Here is a 19,271-nt window from a genome sequence, read left to right as displayed (position 1 = left end):
CTCTTCTCCCGGCCCCGGAATAGTCATGTTGCCTTGACGACAATGCAGAGGGACGTTCATTACCAACGTCCCTCTGTGTTGTCGTCAAGGCAATGCCTCTATTCCGGGCCCGAAGCGCGGAGAAGAGGCCCCCCCGGTGAAGAGGGCAGCCCGGAACCACTATCCCACCGGACGACCTCCGCACCGGACAGTCCTGCAGCACCGGACCTGCGCACCCGAACGTCCCGCCGAGCGGAGGTGAGTACAGAACTAGAGGGGGAGGGGGGGGGGCTGGATGATGTCGAAGGCCGCAGTGGTCTTCAACCTGCGGACCTCCAGAGGTTTCAAAACTACAACTCCCAGGGGGTGGGGAGGAGGATGATGATGATGATGATGAAGGGTGTGTGTGTGTGGGATGATAAGGGGATGATGAAGGGGGGGGGTAGGGGATGATGAAGGGGGGGGGTAGGGGATGATGACAAGGGGATGACGAAGGGGGGGGGGGGGTGTGGGATGATGACAGGGGATGATGACAGGCGGTGATGATGAAGGGGGGATGATGACAGGGTGATGATGATGAGGGTGTTAATGACGGGGGTCTGGATGATGACAGGGGGATGATGTATTTCCCACCCTAGGCTTATACTCGAGTCAATAATTTTTTTTTTTTCCTGGGATTTTGGGGTGAAATTAGGGGCCTCGGCTTATATTCGGGTCGGCTTATACTCGAGTATATACAGTAAATATATAAATATAAATATATATATATATATATATATATACTCCCTTTTTTTTTTTTAAGAAATTTGCTCTGTTTTTCTATTCCTGGATAACCCCTTTAATAGTCTGTCCCAACTCTAGAGCAGTGTTTCCTAAGCTCAGTCCTTAAGTACCCCCCAACATGTCATGTTTTCCTTAGTCTTTCACAGGTGATATCATTGTGATGATACCTAATGCACGGACCATTATTATTTCACATGTGAACAACTAAGGAAATCCTGAAAACATGTTTGGGGGACTTGGTGACTGCATCGGGGAAACATTGCTCTAGGTAATCAACATTATATCTAGGAAAACCCTGTACAGGAATATGATGTGAAATGAAAACTCTTTGGAGTGATGATCTAAGAAAAGGCACAATGGAACCTGAAGTTGGTATAAAAACTATTCAAACAAAAAGTTTAGTGCCCATAGCAACCTGATTACAATCCTATAATTGTCATGCTGATTGGTTGCACAATAAAATGTTCTCTTTTTATGGATGGCAAGGACATGGTTTGACTGGTTTTTGAGGATGTAAACATATGTAAAATATGGCCATCATCACAACTGTCTCATTTTATAAATTTTTTCTTGTCCATAGCAACTACCGAGTATCCGGGGAATGTTGGCTGCTAGGGCTAACAAGGACTTTTTTTTTTAAGACCGTGCTGCTACATCATACTTTTAGGGTCATAAAAGAGTCAGCCTAAAGAAGCATAGAACAAGTGTGGTCCAGCGCTGAGCCATGACCCTTTTATAAGGACCTATGTACACAGTTGCCTTACCGCTCTGGAACCTTATTGTACTTAAGCGGTACAATAATAGGGTACATTAAGACATGGTGCAATAGAAAACCGCAGATAAAAACACACTTTTTGGGCATTGTTTTAAGGGTATATTCACACTTGCTAAACGGAAAACAAAAATGTTCTCTTCAAAATCCTCTTCAGTTACTATCTAAAAAATCCTTATCAAAGCAGATAAAGTGCTAGGACATAATTCCACACAGAACTGGCATGTCAAATCTTGAAGCGGAGATTAAATTCTCATCTGATTTCGCATTGAAATCAATGGTCGCTCAGATATGAGGGAGACTTCTCATGGAAATCTGTGTGGAATCTGCCTCAGCTTACTCAGTGTGAACACACCCTAAAGAGGGGAAAACCTAAGAAGTTCAGTTAATCCAGGCATATTGGAACATGTCGTTCTCCTCCCACAGTGTGCACTGAGCAGAGCGATAGTCCTTCTTGAAAGTCAGAGATGTGGAAAATAGCCCAGTACCCTCAGGATACGTCGGCCACTCAGGTGGCATAGTCCCTGTGCAGAAGAAAAAGATGCTTTAGATAACGTGGACATCAGGTCCCATGCCTTCAGCTTTCAGCTCAATTTCTTACCTTCTTTTGCAAAGTATATGAAGTATTTCCTGATCATTCTTTGGAATTCACGGTCCTCTTCTGATACCCCATCCAAAGCTTCGTCCAGTGTTCCAAAAAATCCCAGTGTATCCAGCATGTGGAAGGAGAACCAGCTGGGATAGGTGAATAGATGTTTGACTTTTGCTGCATGGGAAGGCGTGTATGTGACCTGATAGCGGTAGACTGGACTTTTCAGAGTCTCTGGAATTACAACACAAATCAGTCACATACATATAAATTCTGTGTAGAGGGTATGTCGACACTTCCGTGTATCTTGTGGTGGTGCACAAGGTAAGGTCAATAGTAGGAGAGATGGTACCCAGCACTCACCAATCTTGCCTAAGTGAAGATTTCTTAAGCCATATCACGGTACAGGACAGGGACGCGTCCCTGTACCGTGATATGGCTTAAGAAATCTTCACTTTTGCAAGATTGGTGAGTGCTGGGTACCATCTTTACATATATATTAATGACATGGATGTGTTGTATTCTCAAAGGGTCAGGGTCATAAAAGGGTATATGGCTCAGATATGCCTTAACCCTATGAGCAGTAACAATAAGCAATAACTTTACTACGATGAGAAAACATTTTAATGTCTAGTTCCTGGGCAAGCTGGGTGTGAAGCAGCTTGACTGTCACTGTAGTTCGTATAGGAATTATCCCAAAGTTTTGCAACACTGCAAAATTTAATGTACACCCTTCGACTGTAGTGGAGCTAGGATTCCAGAATATTATTTACAAGCAGAGATCTATTGAGGGTAAATGTGGTAAGTGTGTGCGGTAATACAGCTGTAGCACATTCTTCACAGGCAGGTTGGCAAGGTCTAATCTAATAAGGTATAGGTTGTCACTGTACCTGCAGCTTGTCGGGCCAGAATATTGTTAGGACATGAAGCTCTGAGGTCTGACACCATAGTCATGTAAGTTTTCTCCACACATCGTTCAGGCTGGGAGCAGAACTCTGAGGTGGGATAGAGCGCTAGAGCGTCAGATGACAGTTCTCCTCCAAATGTGTTCAGATGTACTAGAAAGGAAGACAAAAAGAGGATTTTAAGAAGGTAATACCTACTGGAAGAACTAGGATACTACCGGTATATACATGTCACTTACACTTCACAAACCAATGGTAATCTTCTTTCGTCCACTTGGACAGATTGGCATAAAGTGGACTGCAAAGAAAAAATAAGAAATGGTCCAGATTTACCAAAACTGTGCAAACTTTGACTAATAGACTTTGAATGTGCCAGATTTATCAAAGTATATGAGACTAGACAACCTTCAGCTACTCCAGATTTAAAAATCAGCCTAAGTCTGGACAAACTGTAAGTTGGCTTTATTCCTACCAGAACTGGCAATGCCTCTTTAACCCCTTAAGGACACATGACATACTGGAACGTCATGTGTCCGCTCCCAATCTATAACACGTGGCCCCACGCGGGTCGGGCCTGGCCTCTAACAACGGCCGGGACCCGTGGCTAATAGCGCGCAGAATTGATCGCAGTGCCGCGCGCTATTGACCCTTTAGACGCGGCGTTCAAAGTTGAACACCGCGTCGAAAGTGAAAGTGTGCTGGTTAGCTCAGTGGGCTGTTCGGGATAGCCGCGGTGAAATCGCGGCATCCTGAACAGCTTACAGGACAGCAGGAGGGCCCCTACCTGCCTCCTCGCTGTCCGATCGCCGAATGACTGCTCAGTGCCTGAGATCCAGACATGAGCAGTCAAGCGGCAGAATCATCAATCACTGGTTTCCTATGAGAAACCACTGATCAATGTGAAAGATCAGTGTGTGCAGTGTTATAGGTCCCTATGGAAGCTATAACACTGTAAAAAAAAAAAAAAGTAAAAAAAATAAGTGAATAAAGATCATTTAACCCCTTCCCTATTAAAAGTTTGAATCACTCCCCCTTTTCCCATAAAAAAAAACCCACTGTAAATAAAAATAAACATATATGGTATCGCTTCGTGCGGAAATGTCCAAATTATAAAAATATATCGTTAATTAAACCGCATAGTTCATTCAGATCTAGGATGTGTTATCTTAGTGTTCCCTTTTTTTGAGCAGTGTATATATTGCACATTTTGTAACACAGCTGCGACTTTAGAAAAGTCACAGAAGAGAGGAGGTGGTGTTACAAAGTTGTGTTTGAACCCCTTAAGGATGCCGTGTTTTTCCGTTTTTGCACTTTCATTTTTTCCTCATCACCTAAAAATCATAACGCTTTCAATTTTGCACATAAAATTCCATATGATGGCTTATTTCTTGCGCCACCAATTCTACTTTGCAGTGACAGTCATTTCACCCAAAAATCCACGGCAAAACAGAAAAAAAAATTCATTGTGCATCAAAATTGAAGAAAAAATTTCATTTTGTAACTTTTGGGGGCTTCCGTTTCTACACAGTTCATTTTTCGATAAAAATAACACCTTATTTTTATTCTGTAGGTTCATACGGTTAAAATGATACCCTACTTATATAGGTTGGATATTGTCGTACTTCGGAAAAAAATCATAACTACATGCAGGAAAATTTATATGTAAAAAATTCTCATCTTCTAACCCCTATAACTTTTTTATTTTTCTGCTTACGGGCCAGTATGAGGGCTCATTTTTTGCACCATGTTCTGAAGTTTTTATCGGTTCCATTTTTGTATTGATTGGACTTTTTGATCACTTTTTTTTTTCATGATATAAAAAGGGACCAAAAATACACTATTTTGGACTTTGGCATTTTTTTGCGCGCACGCCATTGACCGTGAGATTCAATTAACAATATATTTTTTTATATCTCAGACATTTCCGCACGTGGCGATACCACATATGTTTATTTTTATTTACACAGTTTTTTTTTTAGTTTTTTTTATAGGAAAAGGAGGGTGATTCAAACTTTTATTAAGGAAGGGGTTAAAAGACCTTTGTTAACTTATTTTTTTCACTTTTTTTTTTTGCAGTGCTATAGCTCCCATAGGGGGCTATAGCACTGCACACACTGATCTCCTATGCTGATCCCTGCAAAGCCATAGCTTTTCATGGATCAGTGAGATAGGGGCTTGATTGCTCAAGCCTGTAGCTCAGGCTTGGAGCCATCAATCGACGATCGGACGCCGCAAAGACAGGTAAGGAGACCTCCGCCTGCGTCCCAGCTAATTGGAACATTGCGATTTTATCGCGATGTCCCGATCAGCCCAACTGAGCTGCCGGGAAGCGTTTACTTTCGCTTTCAGACGCGGCGGTCAACTTTGATTGCCGCGTCTGAAGGGTTAACAGCGTACGGCACAATGATCGATGCCGAGCGCTGTTAGCCCAGGGTCACGGCTATGATTAGCAGCCGGGACCGACCCGGTGTGATGCGGGGTCACGGCGTGACCCCGTTTTAAACACCGGGACCGGGCCTTGGGGCGTACAGGTACGCCCTACGTCCTTAAGGGGTTAAAGTGATTTATTGGTTTGTGCTTATGTGAGCCAAAGTTATTAACCCTCGGTGAAAGTATGATAAACATGTCACACATAAGCAAAACTAAAGCAAAAAATAAAATAAAAATTACTTCAGAACACGCTTACCAAAGCAACAATGCTAAATGTCCCCCATAGTTTTATAACTCATGTATGATTTATTTTTATTTTTTATGAAGCCCACAGCTTTATAATGAACACACAAAAATAGTTTTGAACTACACTTCCTTACCAATATTCTGCTTCTTGAAGCGTGGTACCAATCACAAATGGCACATCACTATAACCCTGTATCTTCTGTTTCCACACATCCAATGGAGAAGCAGGCACTACGTATCCATCCACTACAGTCAGTGGACCAACATATTTTCCTTTCTGTGGTAGATCACACAAGTCCTCTGAAGCCCAGTTTGGGTATCCATACCAAGGAATGGACTAGGAGTAATAAAGACAAAGTTATTAATTCACAATATTAGGTTATAACGTATTGCTATTTTGCTATTAAAGAAACCCCTCCTAATTTTTCTGGTATTTGTTTCATTACAACTCCCTTGCCTTCAAAAATGCTGAACTCTTATCTGAGTTAGTCCATCAAACAGAAAAGTACACACTGTGCTGTGTAGACGGAAGTGGCCTGTCCTGTGTGGCTGACTTCTTATAAAATAACATAAACTAATAAAATTACATCCTCGCCTATAAGATCCCTTCCCTTCCTACCCAGCTCCACCCTCCTTATTCCTCTGTATGTCCCCCTCATGCATACTAATGCACTACAAGATTGCTGCTGAAGAGAAAATGTCTGCCCTATCCAAGAGACTAGTAGAGCAGTCATATAGTAGGTGAGTATGTTTAGCTGCAGCGTTATACACCTCCCCTGATTACACTGCCTGTCTCTTTATGATACAGATTCCCTAGTGAGGTATAAGGTATAGCCTGACACTGCTCTCCTGCTTGTCAGAGACGACAGGGAAACACCCCTCACATGGAGACAGGCTGAAGATGTATCACATAAAATACACTATAGCAGGGGTTGGGCTAAATTTCCATTTGTTTTCTTTTCTGGCATTTTTTTTTCCTGAAAAAAATGCCACATAAAACTTTGTTGCTTTTTTGTGCTCCCAAGATGCAGATTCTGTGGTGTTTTTTCACTAATAGTGGGTTTTATTCTTGGAATTGTTTTCTTTGCTAAACCATCATAGCATTTTTTATGGTATTTTTTTTTCTTTTATAGACTTGTATGGGAGAGCAACGTCAAGAAACAAAAATCAAGTTGGCTACATACATCTAATAGGTGGTACTAGAGAGCCACCTTTCGTCTTTGCTATTTGCACATTGCTTCTAAGGTACTCATACACAGGTTATTTGGCCGGCAGCTATTTCTCCCGATCACACCATACGCATGAATGTTTGCGGAGTGTTCAGGCTACTCTGGCGGCAACTTATCTCTCACAAACAAAATAATCTGCTTCTGTTACAAACTGGAATTCAAATAGATTTACCATTTTATCAACACAACATGCATAGTACTTGCAGAAGTGAAAAATAACTTTTAGGGTACGTTCACACGGCCGGATTTTTTTGCGGGTTTCCCGCCTCGTATTTGAAAATGGGCGGGCTCTTCTCGGCTGTCCACAGCAGATTTTCCACGGCGGAATCTACGCTGTGGTAAATCCGCCGCAAGCCCCATTGAAGTCAGTAGAGACTGTGGCGGATTTTCCGCAGCGTAAATTCTGCCGCGGAAAATCTGCTGCGGGCAGCTGAGAAGAGCCCGCCCACTTTCAAATACGCAGCGGGAAACCCGCAAAAAAATCCACCCGTGTGAACGTACCCTTAGACTTTATTTCCACTTGGCAGTTTGTTGGAACACTGCCACTGCAGTTTCCTACCCAAAGCCAGAAGTGTATCCAGCAGGAAGAAGACGTATAAGTTGTTTCTCTATATTTCTTATTCCTTTTAAATACACTTTTGCTTTCCACAAAATTGTCAAGTGGATGCAGAAGTATTCACCCCCTGGGTAGAACCACCTTTCTCTGCAATAACAGTGGCAAGCCTTTTGGGGTGTGCCTCTACCAGCTTTGCACCTAGAGATGGAAATGTTTGTCTATTCTTCTTGGCAAAAAAAGTTGAAGCTCAAGCAGACTGGATGAAGACCATCTGTGAACAGCAATTCTTGCAAAAAAGTTTTGCCATAGATTTTCAATTGGATTCAGGTCTGGGCTTTTACTGAGCCATTTTAGGACATTAAAAGGATATGAGATAAGTGTACAACCACTGGGTCACCCTGTAATCTCCTGGACTGGGCCCCGTTTCTCCCAGCTGAAATAAGCAGTCACGTCTTTCTCCCTCTGGCCTCAACCATCAGAGACGCACTCGGGTAAACAGGAGTGACAGCCCACTCAGCCAATCACCAGCAGGGAATATGTCCCGTGGGGAGATCTTTCTATCAACTCTGATCAGTTTCCCTGTGCCTGCTGAAGCATCCCTACAGTATGATGAGGTTCTCAGGGTGATGGGCAGTGTTGGGTTTCTGCCACACATGGCATTTTTACAAAAAGTTGAATTCAGATCACACCTAACCAGAACACCTTTTTCCACTTTAGTTGTGTCTCCCACATAGCTTGTGACAAACTCCAAATGGAATTTCTTGTGGCTCCTTTTTAATGATGGCTTTCTTTTTGCCTCTATTTCATAAAGGCCAGATTTGTGGAGTACATGATTAATAGTTGTCTTGTGATCCCCCCCCACCCCCACCCCACACCACACCTTTACTGTTGATCTCTGCAGCTCCCCAGAGTTACCATGGGTATCCTGGTTGCTTCTTGTCTGGCTTGTCAGTTTGGGTGGACGACTTTGTCTTGGTAGGTTTGCTGCTGTGTCATATTCTTTTCATTTTCTGATGATGGACTTTATGGTGCTCTGTGAGATGCTCAAAGCTTGGGATGCTTTGTACTTCTTCACAACTTTACTCTGACCTATTTTGTGAGCTCCTTGGTCTTCATGCTGCTGTTTGTTCAGTAATGATCTAACAATGTCTGAAGCCTTTACAGAACAGTTGTATTTGAACTGGGATTAAATTGCAGACCGGTGGACTCTATTTACTAATTATAATGTGGCTTGTGAAGACAACTGGCTGCACTAGATCTTTTTAGATTTTTATTTGAAAATAATTTTGAAATCTATGTACTATTTCCTTCCTACTCCCAAATGATGGACTATTTTGTGTTGGCCCATTACATAAAATTGCATTGAAATCAATTTGAATCTGTGGGTGACAAAATCTGTGGGTGAATCTGTACATGACAAAATGTAGTATGTCCAAGGGGGTTGAATACTTATGTATAGCACTGTAACATAGTCCCATAGTATGGCACAGCCTGTACCCATGAACAATGTGATTATATCACATGACCTAACAAATTACATAACTGGCTTCTTCACCAAGCTACATAAGTAAGGCATTAAAAAATATACAGGAAACCCCAACTGTACACAAACACACATATACACACAGTGGTCATGCAGTATGTGTGCCAAGCTAAAAAGAGAGAGAGAGAAAGAGAGAGAGAGAGAGAGAGAGAAGATGTCTATGAAGAGCTCTTACCTGAAGGATTTTATGTATACTGAGATTCCTCAAGCAATCAGCATCCTTACAACCAGTGCGGTTCAGGAATATCAGGTTGGTCTCCTCTGCCTCCTCCAATGTGGCTTTAAATACAGATGATCCGCTTATGTCCATGGCCCGATGAAAAAGACCCTTGGCCAGGGGTGACACCATCAAAGTCCACACTGAGGTTCCTCCTGAAGACAACAACAATAAAAAAATCAAGTGAAAATAAGAGTCTTTATGAAGACACACAAGCAATCAGTGTCACCAGCAGAGCAGGCAGCGTAAGTATACCGTACTGCACATGCCGGAAACTCAGCCCAGCAAAATACTCAGCACCAGACCTTTTTAAGAGGTGGAGAAGGGGGCCAAAATTTTTTTTGTCAAGGGTCCAATCATAATTAAATACAGCCCTGGGAGAGGTTGTCATCCGGGATTGGTCGGCTTACTTAGAAGAAGCGTGTTGAATCCTAGCCGACGAAGAATATTATAGGCCTTTTTAAGGAGATCCTAGCCCTGAATTTCTATCACAATTTTATAAATTATGAAAATATGCTTATATGGATGGTATCCTTACCTTCAAGGGGGGAAAAAATCCTAATACAGTTTTACCAGTGTACAATCACTTGCCAAATATTCAAAAGTATGAAGCAAACCCCCAAGTCGGACCCTAATAGTAAGTATGAGTTCCCTATTAGGTCATTAATTTGCAGCTCCATATGTATGTAATTACATTACCATCAAATAAAAAAAAAAAAGACTATGCACGTCATGACAGGGACTTTAGACATGGCACAATCGTAATGATGAAGGGCTGTTAATCATTGCTTGGATACACAAATGCCTCCTAAATGAAATGAGCATGTTATAGATGGAATAGTAATAAACTCAAGCACAAATAGTAGAAAAGTCTACTGTGATGTGCATTTTGGGGAGGGGTTAATGAAAAGGGTTTTGTGTATTTTTTCGGTTTATCATTAATTCACTTGGAGGACCTAGAGAAAGGCTTGTATGCTGAAACGCGTCAATCGGTTTTTACCAATTTGTACCCCACTGTTTTTAATGAAGATGGAAAAAAGTTCATATGTTTTATATACCGTGTAAGGAAGTGCGGAGAGATCCATGCTGATTTGTGAGTGAATTTAGTTTTCTATTATATGGAATAGATTTCACACAAACATAATGGGGGGGATATTCAAAGACTTGTGTTATTAGGGCTCTTTATTTTGCACCGCAAAGAGTGTTAACTGCACCTCATTTTCAGAAGTGTGGTTGGCGCTTTTGAAAATTTGGGGCAAATAGCACAAAAAGCAAGTCATTTAACACCAAGTATACTCAGTATTAGTTGGGACACTTTTTTGCGCCAGAGAGTTGTGCTAAACCTTTGACAATTGGGTGCTAATAGCACAAAAAGCCTAACCACGCCCTAAGCACACCCCTTTAAAAAAAAAACTGCCTAACAGGGTGCTAAATCAAGTGCTTAATATCTGAATATGTGGCGCTAATAGTGTGCACCACATTTTAAGCAAATGTGGTGCAGCTAAGGCCCAAAAAAAAGTGGTGCTAAATTCTTACACTATAACCCCCCCCCCCCCCTCCCCCCAATGTTTTCAGGAGTCAGGTCTATATAGAGGTTTGTGGAACTGCTATGGGGACATGTTTTACCCCTGTTTCACAAACCAGTATGTAGGGGACTTTAAATCCAAGTTTGGAAAAGTAATAAACTCTTTTATAAATGTTATATATGTGCCTGTTAATGTAGTAGGTCACGTATATACTCCTCCGTTGTGCTGGCAAATGTATGTCCTTTCTGTTGGTTTGGGTGACGAGTCCTGGGTTACTACTGAAAGAAGTTAAGAGCAGGTTTGGTGTTACCTAATGAAATTAAGGTATATGTTTTGTGCGTGTTGAATGTTTTTATTTAATCATGTTTTTTTCTGATAAATGTGGATTGTATATTACGTTTGCACAGACAGTAACTCTTTTCACCTAATCCTTGACGGCTAACTACGCCTTCCTTTTCCTCAGTGGTGGCGGAAATTGAGGATATAGAAATCACTGGTGTATGTTTTATGTTAAGTTCTTTCATCCTAATGATCTGACGAAGGGGAATACCAAAACGCGTTATTGTTAGGCGACATGTCATTTCAACAAATACTTCACTTTGAATCATTGGAGTACAGAGGAGTTCTTACCTCTGCTGCTGTTTGTTTTTAAAAGTGGGCATGACCTGGTGTAAAAAGGGGCATTTCCTGACACCACGTCTAACTTATTACACTGCACTCCAGTTTTGTAACTGATATATACACCGGCTGAGAGCTAATATAAATTTCAAAAGTACAGCACGCGGGACCGGCGCAGAAACACCTGATTCATTTAGAGGCAGTAGATTTTAAATGAATCTGCTGAATGCTACGGACACCGGGACGTCACTAAAGGCAGGCCTGTAAATCCCCCCCAGGGTGTTACACTAACATAAATGCACTTCTTATATTTATATATAGAGGACCATGATGTTTTTCATCAAAGCATTGCACTCGGATGTTTCCTAGCCTGGGTGGGTGTTTGGTAAACTGAGCACTTTAAAGGGAACCTGTCATGTTGAAAATGCCATCCAGTTTGCAGGTATCATGTTATAGAGCAGAAGGAGCTGAGCAGATTGATATATAAGTGTGCGGGAGACGTTCCAGGATAGATTCTAAGTGTGCGGGAGACGTTCCAGGATAGATTCTAAGTGTGCGGGAGACGTTCCAGGATAGATTCTAAGTGTGCGGGAGACGTTCCAGGATAGATTCTAAGTGTGCGGGAGACGTTCCAGGATAGATTCTAAGTGTGCGGGAGACGTTCCAGGATAGATTCTAAGTGTGCGGGAGACGTTCCAGGATAGATTCTAAGTGTGCGGGAGACGTTCCAGGATAGATTCTAAGTGTGCGGGAGACGTTCCAGGATAGATTCTAAGTGTGCGGGAGACGTTCCAGGATAGATTCTAAGTGTGCGGGAGACGTTCCAGGATAGATTCTAAGTGTGCGGGAGACGTTCCAGGATAGATTCTAAGTGTGCGGGAGACGTTCCAGGATAGATTCTAAGTGTGCGGGAGACGTTCCAGGATAGATTCTAAGTGTGCGGGAGACGTTCCAGGATAGATTCTAAGTGTGCGGGAGACGTTCCAGGATAGATTCTAAGTGTGCGGGAGACGTTCCAGGATAGATTCTAAGTGTGCGGGAGACGTTCCAGGATAGATTCTAAGTGTGCGGGAGACGTTCCAGGATAGATTCTAAGTGTGCGGGAGACGTTCCAGGATAGATTCTAAGTGTGCGGGAGACGTTCCAGGATAGATTCTAAGTGTGCGGGAGACGTTCCAGGATAGATTCTAAGTGTGCGGGAGACGTTCCAGGATAGATTCTAAGTGTGCGGGAGACGTTCCAGGATAGATTCTAAGTGTGCGGGAGACGTTCCAGGATAGATTCTAAGTGTGCGGGAGACGTTCCAGGATAGATTCTAAGTGTGCGGGAGACGTTCCAGGATAGATTCTAAGTGTGCGGGAGACGTTCCAGGATAGATTCTAAGTGTGCGGGAGACGTTCCAGGATAACTTATCATTTATTAATTTAAACATCTGCTCATTCTGTACTAAGTAGTCAAGTGGGTGATGTAAGCAGCGGTTGACAGCTATCTGTGTAGGAGTGTGCATATAGAGAGCTGTCAATCACTAAGTAGCACCACCCACTTGACAATTTTACATAAAAAATGAATAAACAAACTATCCTGGAACTTTTCCCACAAACATATATAACAATTTGCTCTGCTCCTCCTGTCTGTTACATGAGGCCTGCAGCTTGGGCGGTATTAAGCATAGCATATTGTTACTCACACAGGGCACTGTGGGGAATTGTGTCATTAGAATGATGGTATTACTTACAAAATGTAGAATGGTCTCACCTGAGCTCTGCCCATAGATGGTCACTTTGTTTGGATCTCCGCCAAAAGATCTGATGTTCTTCTGTACCCACTTTAGTGCAGCTATCTGATCCATGAAACCATAGTTACCTGGAGGGCAATAATGTACGTAGAAAGAATTGAATAGAACAAAGAAGAACTAAAATCATTCTTTTGTAGTAAATGTAAAATAAAAACTTGAACATTAGAGGTTATCTGGTTCCCAAAAATGTTGTTTAGGAAATTTGATAATCTAAAAGGAAAGCAGAAGGCGCTCCATGTCCGGGATCAGCAGGTCAGGCCCATAGGGAAGGGAAACAATCTATCCCACGCTGCTTACCAGAGTTGGTTGTGTGCACACACACAACAATGGGAAGCGCCTGTAAATGCTTGTGTCCTCATCCGCAGCCCTCCTAAGAGGCAGTAGATAAGCAATTTGACCGTGTAGTAGGAGATGTCGGCGCTGGATAGAGGAACCAGGAGGAGTGCAGCATAAAATCAAGTTGGGTTTATTAGATGCAATGCGTTTCGCTGCGCATGCACAGCTTCATCAGGCCTGATGAAGCCGTGCATGCGCAGCAAAACGCGTTGCATCTAATAAACCCAACTTGATTTTATGCTGCACTCCTCCTGGTTCCTCTATCCAGCGCCGACATCTCCTACTACACGGTCAAATTGCTTATTTAGGAAATTTGTAAGAGGGGCTTATTATTCAAGAACCTCATCTCTTTACCAGAGCACAAACTGAATACAAACATGATATCCTTCCCTAGAGGACCTGACACATCCATACATTACACAGACAGTCTACTGATTTTAGTATTATGTTTTATTCTTCCTAAGGGGGCGCTACAGAGGAATTATGCACTTGCTGCCAGGTTTCCTCACAGATTATAGCTGATCACACAGGAAAAACCTGAAGCCGACACCTTTACCAGTTTTACATAATGCTGTTTTTCACACAGACTTGGAAGTGACACTGGAAAACATTATAATATATATTTACAAATGTACCATGACCAGCCACAGGACAGCTAAAAGCACTGACTCACAAAACATTTGTGTGTATTTTATAGGAAATACAGAAAGATTCACGTACACGGACTGGACACACAACTGATATGGTTTAATAGGTTTCCCTGGGGTTAGAAAAACATCTGGGGCCAGACTACAGTGATCCCTCAACTTACAATGGCCTCAACATACAATAGTTTCAACATACAATGGTATTTTCTGGACCATTGTAACTTGAAACCAGACTCAACATACAATGTACAGACAGTCCAGATCTGTGAAATGTGTCACAACTGGAGGGACTGACCAATCAGAATGGGCATTTTACTGGTAAATCACCTGTATTACTGAAGTGCATGCACTGACTGGTGTCTGGTAGCGCCCCCTACAGTACAGGGAGGAACTACAGGTTCTGTACTACTCCTTAACCGTGCCAGGGTTAGCTGCTCCTTTGGACACCAAGTATGGGCGGCTCCATTTGGGACACTGTGTGTACTGTATAAGACCCTGAAGAAGCTCCTGTCCTCTACATAAACCATTGTTTCCCAACCGGGTGTCTCCAGCTGTTGCAAAACTACAACTTCCAGCATGCCCGGACAGCCGTTGGCTGTCCGGGCATGCTGGTAGTTGTAGTTTTGCAACAGCTGGAGACACCCTGCTTGGGAAACACTGACATAGACCGTGAATACAGCTCCCAGCAGATCTTTCTTACTTTTATATGTAAGGATTTGCTTTATCTCTATTAGTTATCTACCTATTTTTCTTTAATCCTCACTTTTTATTTTTTTCGGATGACATTTTGGGGCTTCAGAACCAGTGAGTTCTGGTCTCAACATACAATGGTTTCAACATACAACGGTCGCCCTGGAACCAATTAATATTGTAACTTGAGGGACCGCTGTATTATGTTCTAAACATTTAGCATATTTTACTTTGAAGATGGAGGAAAACCAAATAGTAAAACAACACTTTGGACAGAACATAAACACTGTGTTATGCCTGGTGCAGCACCGGAGGGGCTGGGACATTGCAGAAATAAGCCCTGTGTCATTCTCCTACCTTGTTGGTCCTGTACTAAGCCGAATACAATATTACTTGGAGATAAGCATATTGAGCTGGTGAAGGTAACAATGAGAATAGAATATTATGTAAGGTAAGAGCTCTAGTTACCAGAGGTGTTGGTAGGGGATCCTTCTCTCAGCACCGACAAAGCCATGAATCCAAATGCATTTAGACGATAGTTGAAGCTGACGTGGACTACGTGACTGTAACTAGTTAGCTCCTCAGTAGGAGAGTACACAGGCTCTGATCCACTTAAAATGAGAAGATATCCACCATGTATCCAGACCATAACCGGCAGGTTGGCCTCATGATCCACTGATGGTGTCCATACATTAATATAGAGGCAATCTTCTGATCCCATCACTTCACCTGTTTCACTTAAAGGCTGAATTTGGGCACACATGGATTTGAACTCCGTAGCATCCAGTGTGCCATTCCAGCAGGTGGGCTCTTCTGGGGGTCTCCACCGTAATGATCCTTTGGGAGGACTTGCATATGGAATACCTTTAAATGTGTAAATCCCGTCACAGTGTTGACCACGTACTTTGCCACATGCTGTTGTCACATCTACTAAAGTGCATGCTGAATTTCCAGATAGATATGCCAAACTGGCCACCACGATACACAGCAACAGAAGAGCCCCAAACATAGCTGCCATAGTCTTGTAGGCTGGGAAGCTGCAAGAAGGTTCTGGTATATCAAAGTCCTTGTCAAGAAACGTTTCTTCTTCTTCGTTGTCGTCGTCTGAGTCGACCAGATGTTTAAATTCAGATTGGAAGCCCTCCTCCCTCCGTGTGTTCACACGTCTGACAATCACAGAAAGACAAGTTAATGGAGAAGGCACAAATGTTTTGGTCTATGACTGTGACCTATTACATTGCTCACCATATACCTAAGAATTGGCAATCATTGATTTTAATATATATATATATATATATATATATATATATATTTATATACACACACACATAATTATTATTAGACTGATCTAAGTTTTGTCGCAAATAGGCTGTGTGTCCAGAATAAGAAAAAGAAATGAATCAGCACAGAATTGGGCCTAAAAATTTACACAGATGCCAAAAACCACAGCATCAGTCAGGCCACGGATCATGAGAAAGCTGAACAATAAGCATTTCTTGTCCCTTAAAGGGTTACTCCGCTCCCCAGCATCCAGAACATTGAGTTCCGAATGCTGTGTGCGGGCTTCCGTGTTCACACCCGCCCCCTCATGACGTCACGCCCCGTCATGTGACATCACATCCCGCCCCCTTGATGAAAGTCTATGGGAAGGGGGCGTAATGGCCGTCACGCCCCCTCCATGTATCTCTATGGGATAGGCAGGAATGCAGCGTTCATGCCTCCCGCCTCTCTTATAGAGCTGTATAGAGGGGTACGTTTTTTTTCGCTGCAGATGTCCTTTAAAAGAACAGATTGCTCAATAAATTTAAATGGTCTCATTCATTAGTAAATGTGAACATTATCCGAAGTGCAATTTACACTAAGATGGATGTTTTCCTGGCAGTGGTCCCATTTATATCATCTAGCTTATGAGTTACAGCTCCCTTAGAGAGGTAACACAGGTGAGTTTCCACTCAGAATTTCCTCAGGGAGCATGGGCCCATTTTCTTCATCTAGAGCTAAGATTGCCCTTGCCTTTGTGCTAGTAGCCAGCGTACTGCGTGTTTGGCCAAGCAAGATGTCTGCTGACATACAAGAACGGCGTCTCTAGAGATGAAATCTTACCCCTCCTATTCAACAGAGGGAGGAGAGGGTTTTGCTGTCAGTGGCAAACATTTTTAACAGCCATAATAACATTCTCTACTTCAGTGTTTCCCAACCTTTTTCGGCTCAGGGCACCCCTCTGAAAAAAAAAATATATATTTCACAGGGCACCCCGACCGAAGTTGACGAGCAATGAAAAAAAAAAAAAAAAAGGGGGGGGGGGGGGCTGCTACACTGCTACTATAGACAGCAACTCACAAATGATGTCTTCTCTAATGAGCGTTGTTCCCTTTTCTTCCCAATCTGGCCTGGCCATCATGGCAATTTCTTCCAGCCACAATTCTTCACCGTTAAACCTGCAAAACAAACCTATTAGGCTCCACACTTTTTTTTACATGGGTGACAGAGGGGTGTAGAAGGGTGTACATGGGTGGCAGAGGGGTGTAGAAGAGTGTACATGGGTGGCAGAGGGGTGTAGATGAGTGTACATGGGTGACAGAGGGGTGTAGAGGAGTGTACATGGGTGACAGAGGGGCGTAGTGTGTGACAGAGGGGTTTAGAAGGGTGTACATGGCTAACAGAGGGGTGTAGAGGAGTTTACATGGGTGACAGAGGGGTGTAGAGGAGTATACATGGGTGACAGGGGTGTAGAGGAGTGTACATGGGTGACATATGGGTGTAGAGGAGTGTACATTGGTGACAGGGGTGTAAAGGAGTATACATGGGTGACAGGGGTGTAGAGGAGTGTACATGGGTGACAGGGGTGTAGAGGAGTGTACATGGGTGACAGATGGGTGTACATGGGTGACAAGGGTGTAGAGGAGTGTACATGGGTGACAGAGGGGTATAGGGGGTGACAGAGGGGTGGACAGGAGTGACAAAGGGACGGAGGGGTGAATAGGGGGTAGACATGGGTGAAAGAGATGTGGTCAGATTGGTGGACAATGGAGGGTGAACATGGGTGAAAAGGATGTGGTCAGGATGGTGGACAATGGAGGATGAACATGGTGACAGAGGGTTGGATAGGGGGGGGGGTGGACATGGGAGACAAGGGGGTCAGAGGGGTGGACAAGGGTAACAAGGGGGTAAAAGAGGGGTGGATAGGAGTGACAGAGAGGGGTAGACTGGGGTGACAAAGGGACAGGGGTGAATAGGGAGTGGACGGGGGGTGAACATGGGTGACAGAGATGGACAAGGGAGTGGACAAGGCAGACATGGATGACAGGAGGGTGGACATGGGTGACAAGGATGGAAAGGGATGTGGACAAGGTGGACATGGATGACAGGAGGGTGGTCATGGGTGACAGGGATGGACAGGGAGGTGGACAAGGCAGACATGGATGACAGGAGGGTGGACTTGGGTGATGGGGGGGTGGACATGGGTGACAGGAGGGGTGGACATGGATGACAGGAGGGTGGACATGGGTGACAGGGATGGACAGGGGCATGGACAAGGAGGACATGGATGACAGGAGGGTGGACATGGGTGACAGGGGGGTGGACATGAGTGACGGAAGGGCAGGGGGTGGACAAGGCGGACATGGGTAACAGGGGGGATGGACATGGAGTTGGACAAGGCGGACATGGATGACAGAAGTGTTGACATGAGTGACGGGGGTAGACATGGGTGACAGGGATGGACAGGGGGGTGGACAAGGCAGACATGGATTACAGGAGGGTGGACATGGGGGACAGGGATGGACAGGGATGTGGACAAGGTGGACATGGATGAAAGGAGGGTGGACATGGGTGACAGGGATGGACAGGGATGTGGACAAGGTGGACATGGATGACAGGAGGGTGAATATGGGTGACAGGGTTGGACAGGGATGTGGACAAGGCGAACATGGATGACAGGAGGGTGGACATGGGTGACGGGGGGTAGACATGGATGACATGGATGGACAGGGGGTGGACAAGGTGGACATGGATGACAGGAGGGTGGACATGGGTGAAGGGGGTTAACATAGGTGACAGGAGGGGTGGACATGGGGGACAGGGGGTGGACAAGGCGGACATGGGTGACAGGAGGGTGGACATGGGTGACAGGAATGGACAGGGGGTGGACAAGGCGAACATGAATGACAGGAGGGGGGACATGGGTGACAGGGTTGGACAGGAAGGTGGACATGGATGACAGGAGGGTGGACATAAGTGATGGGGGGGTTGGGTGGACAGGGTTGAGAAGGAGTAACAGAGGGGTAGAAAGGGTACAGTGCCTTAAGCAAGCCGGCACAGAAATCAGGCGCAGCTTGCAGTTCCATGGCACAGGAATCCGGCGATGGCATCTTATAGTTGTAGCAGGGCACCATTTTTGGCTCACTGCAC

At 44.0% G+C, this 19,271-nt stretch overlaps 1 protein-coding gene across 3 annotated transcripts in view; it reads right to left on the bottom strand.

The window, feature by feature from the left end:
• Nucleotides 1-807: 807 nt before the first annotated feature.
• The window catches only part of LOC130277694 (para-nitrobenzyl esterase-like), a 36,551-nt gene continuing 18,087 nt past the window's right edge, over nucleotides 808-19,271 (bottom strand). For 2 of the 3 annotated variants that reach the window (XM_056528414.1, XM_056528413.1), the window contains exons 2-9: nucleotides 15,330-16,027; nucleotides 13,149-13,256; nucleotides 9,208-9,404; nucleotides 5,839-6,041; nucleotides 3,268-3,326; nucleotides 3,014-3,181; nucleotides 2,136-2,357; nucleotides 808-2,058 (exon numbers count right to left, since the gene is read on the bottom strand). In XM_056528414.1, the coding sequence (XP_056384389.1) occupies nucleotides 1,916-2,058; nucleotides 2,136-2,357; nucleotides 3,014-3,181; nucleotides 3,268-3,326; nucleotides 5,839-6,041; nucleotides 9,208-9,404; nucleotides 13,149-13,256; nucleotides 15,330-16,027 (1,798 nt within the window). In that variant the 3' untranslated portion in view covers nucleotides 808-1,915. Of the gene's footprint in view, nucleotides 2,059-2,135; nucleotides 2,358-3,013; nucleotides 3,182-3,267; nucleotides 3,327-5,838; nucleotides 6,042-9,207; nucleotides 9,405-13,148; nucleotides 13,257-15,329; nucleotides 16,028-17,201; nucleotides 17,300-19,271 lie in introns of all 3 variants that reach the window. The other variant, XM_056528415.1, reaches the window with a different exon arrangement.

The sequence above is a fragment of the Hyla sarda genome, chromosome 6 (assembly GCF_029499605.1).
Source record: "Hyla sarda isolate aHylSar1 chromosome 6, aHylSar1.hap1, whole genome shotgun sequence".
NCBI lineage: Eukaryota > Metazoa > Chordata > Amphibia > Anura > Hylidae > Hyla > Hyla sarda.
The sequence above is the reverse complement of the archived record's forward strand: the minus strand, read 5'-3'. Positions and strand labels throughout refer to the sequence as shown.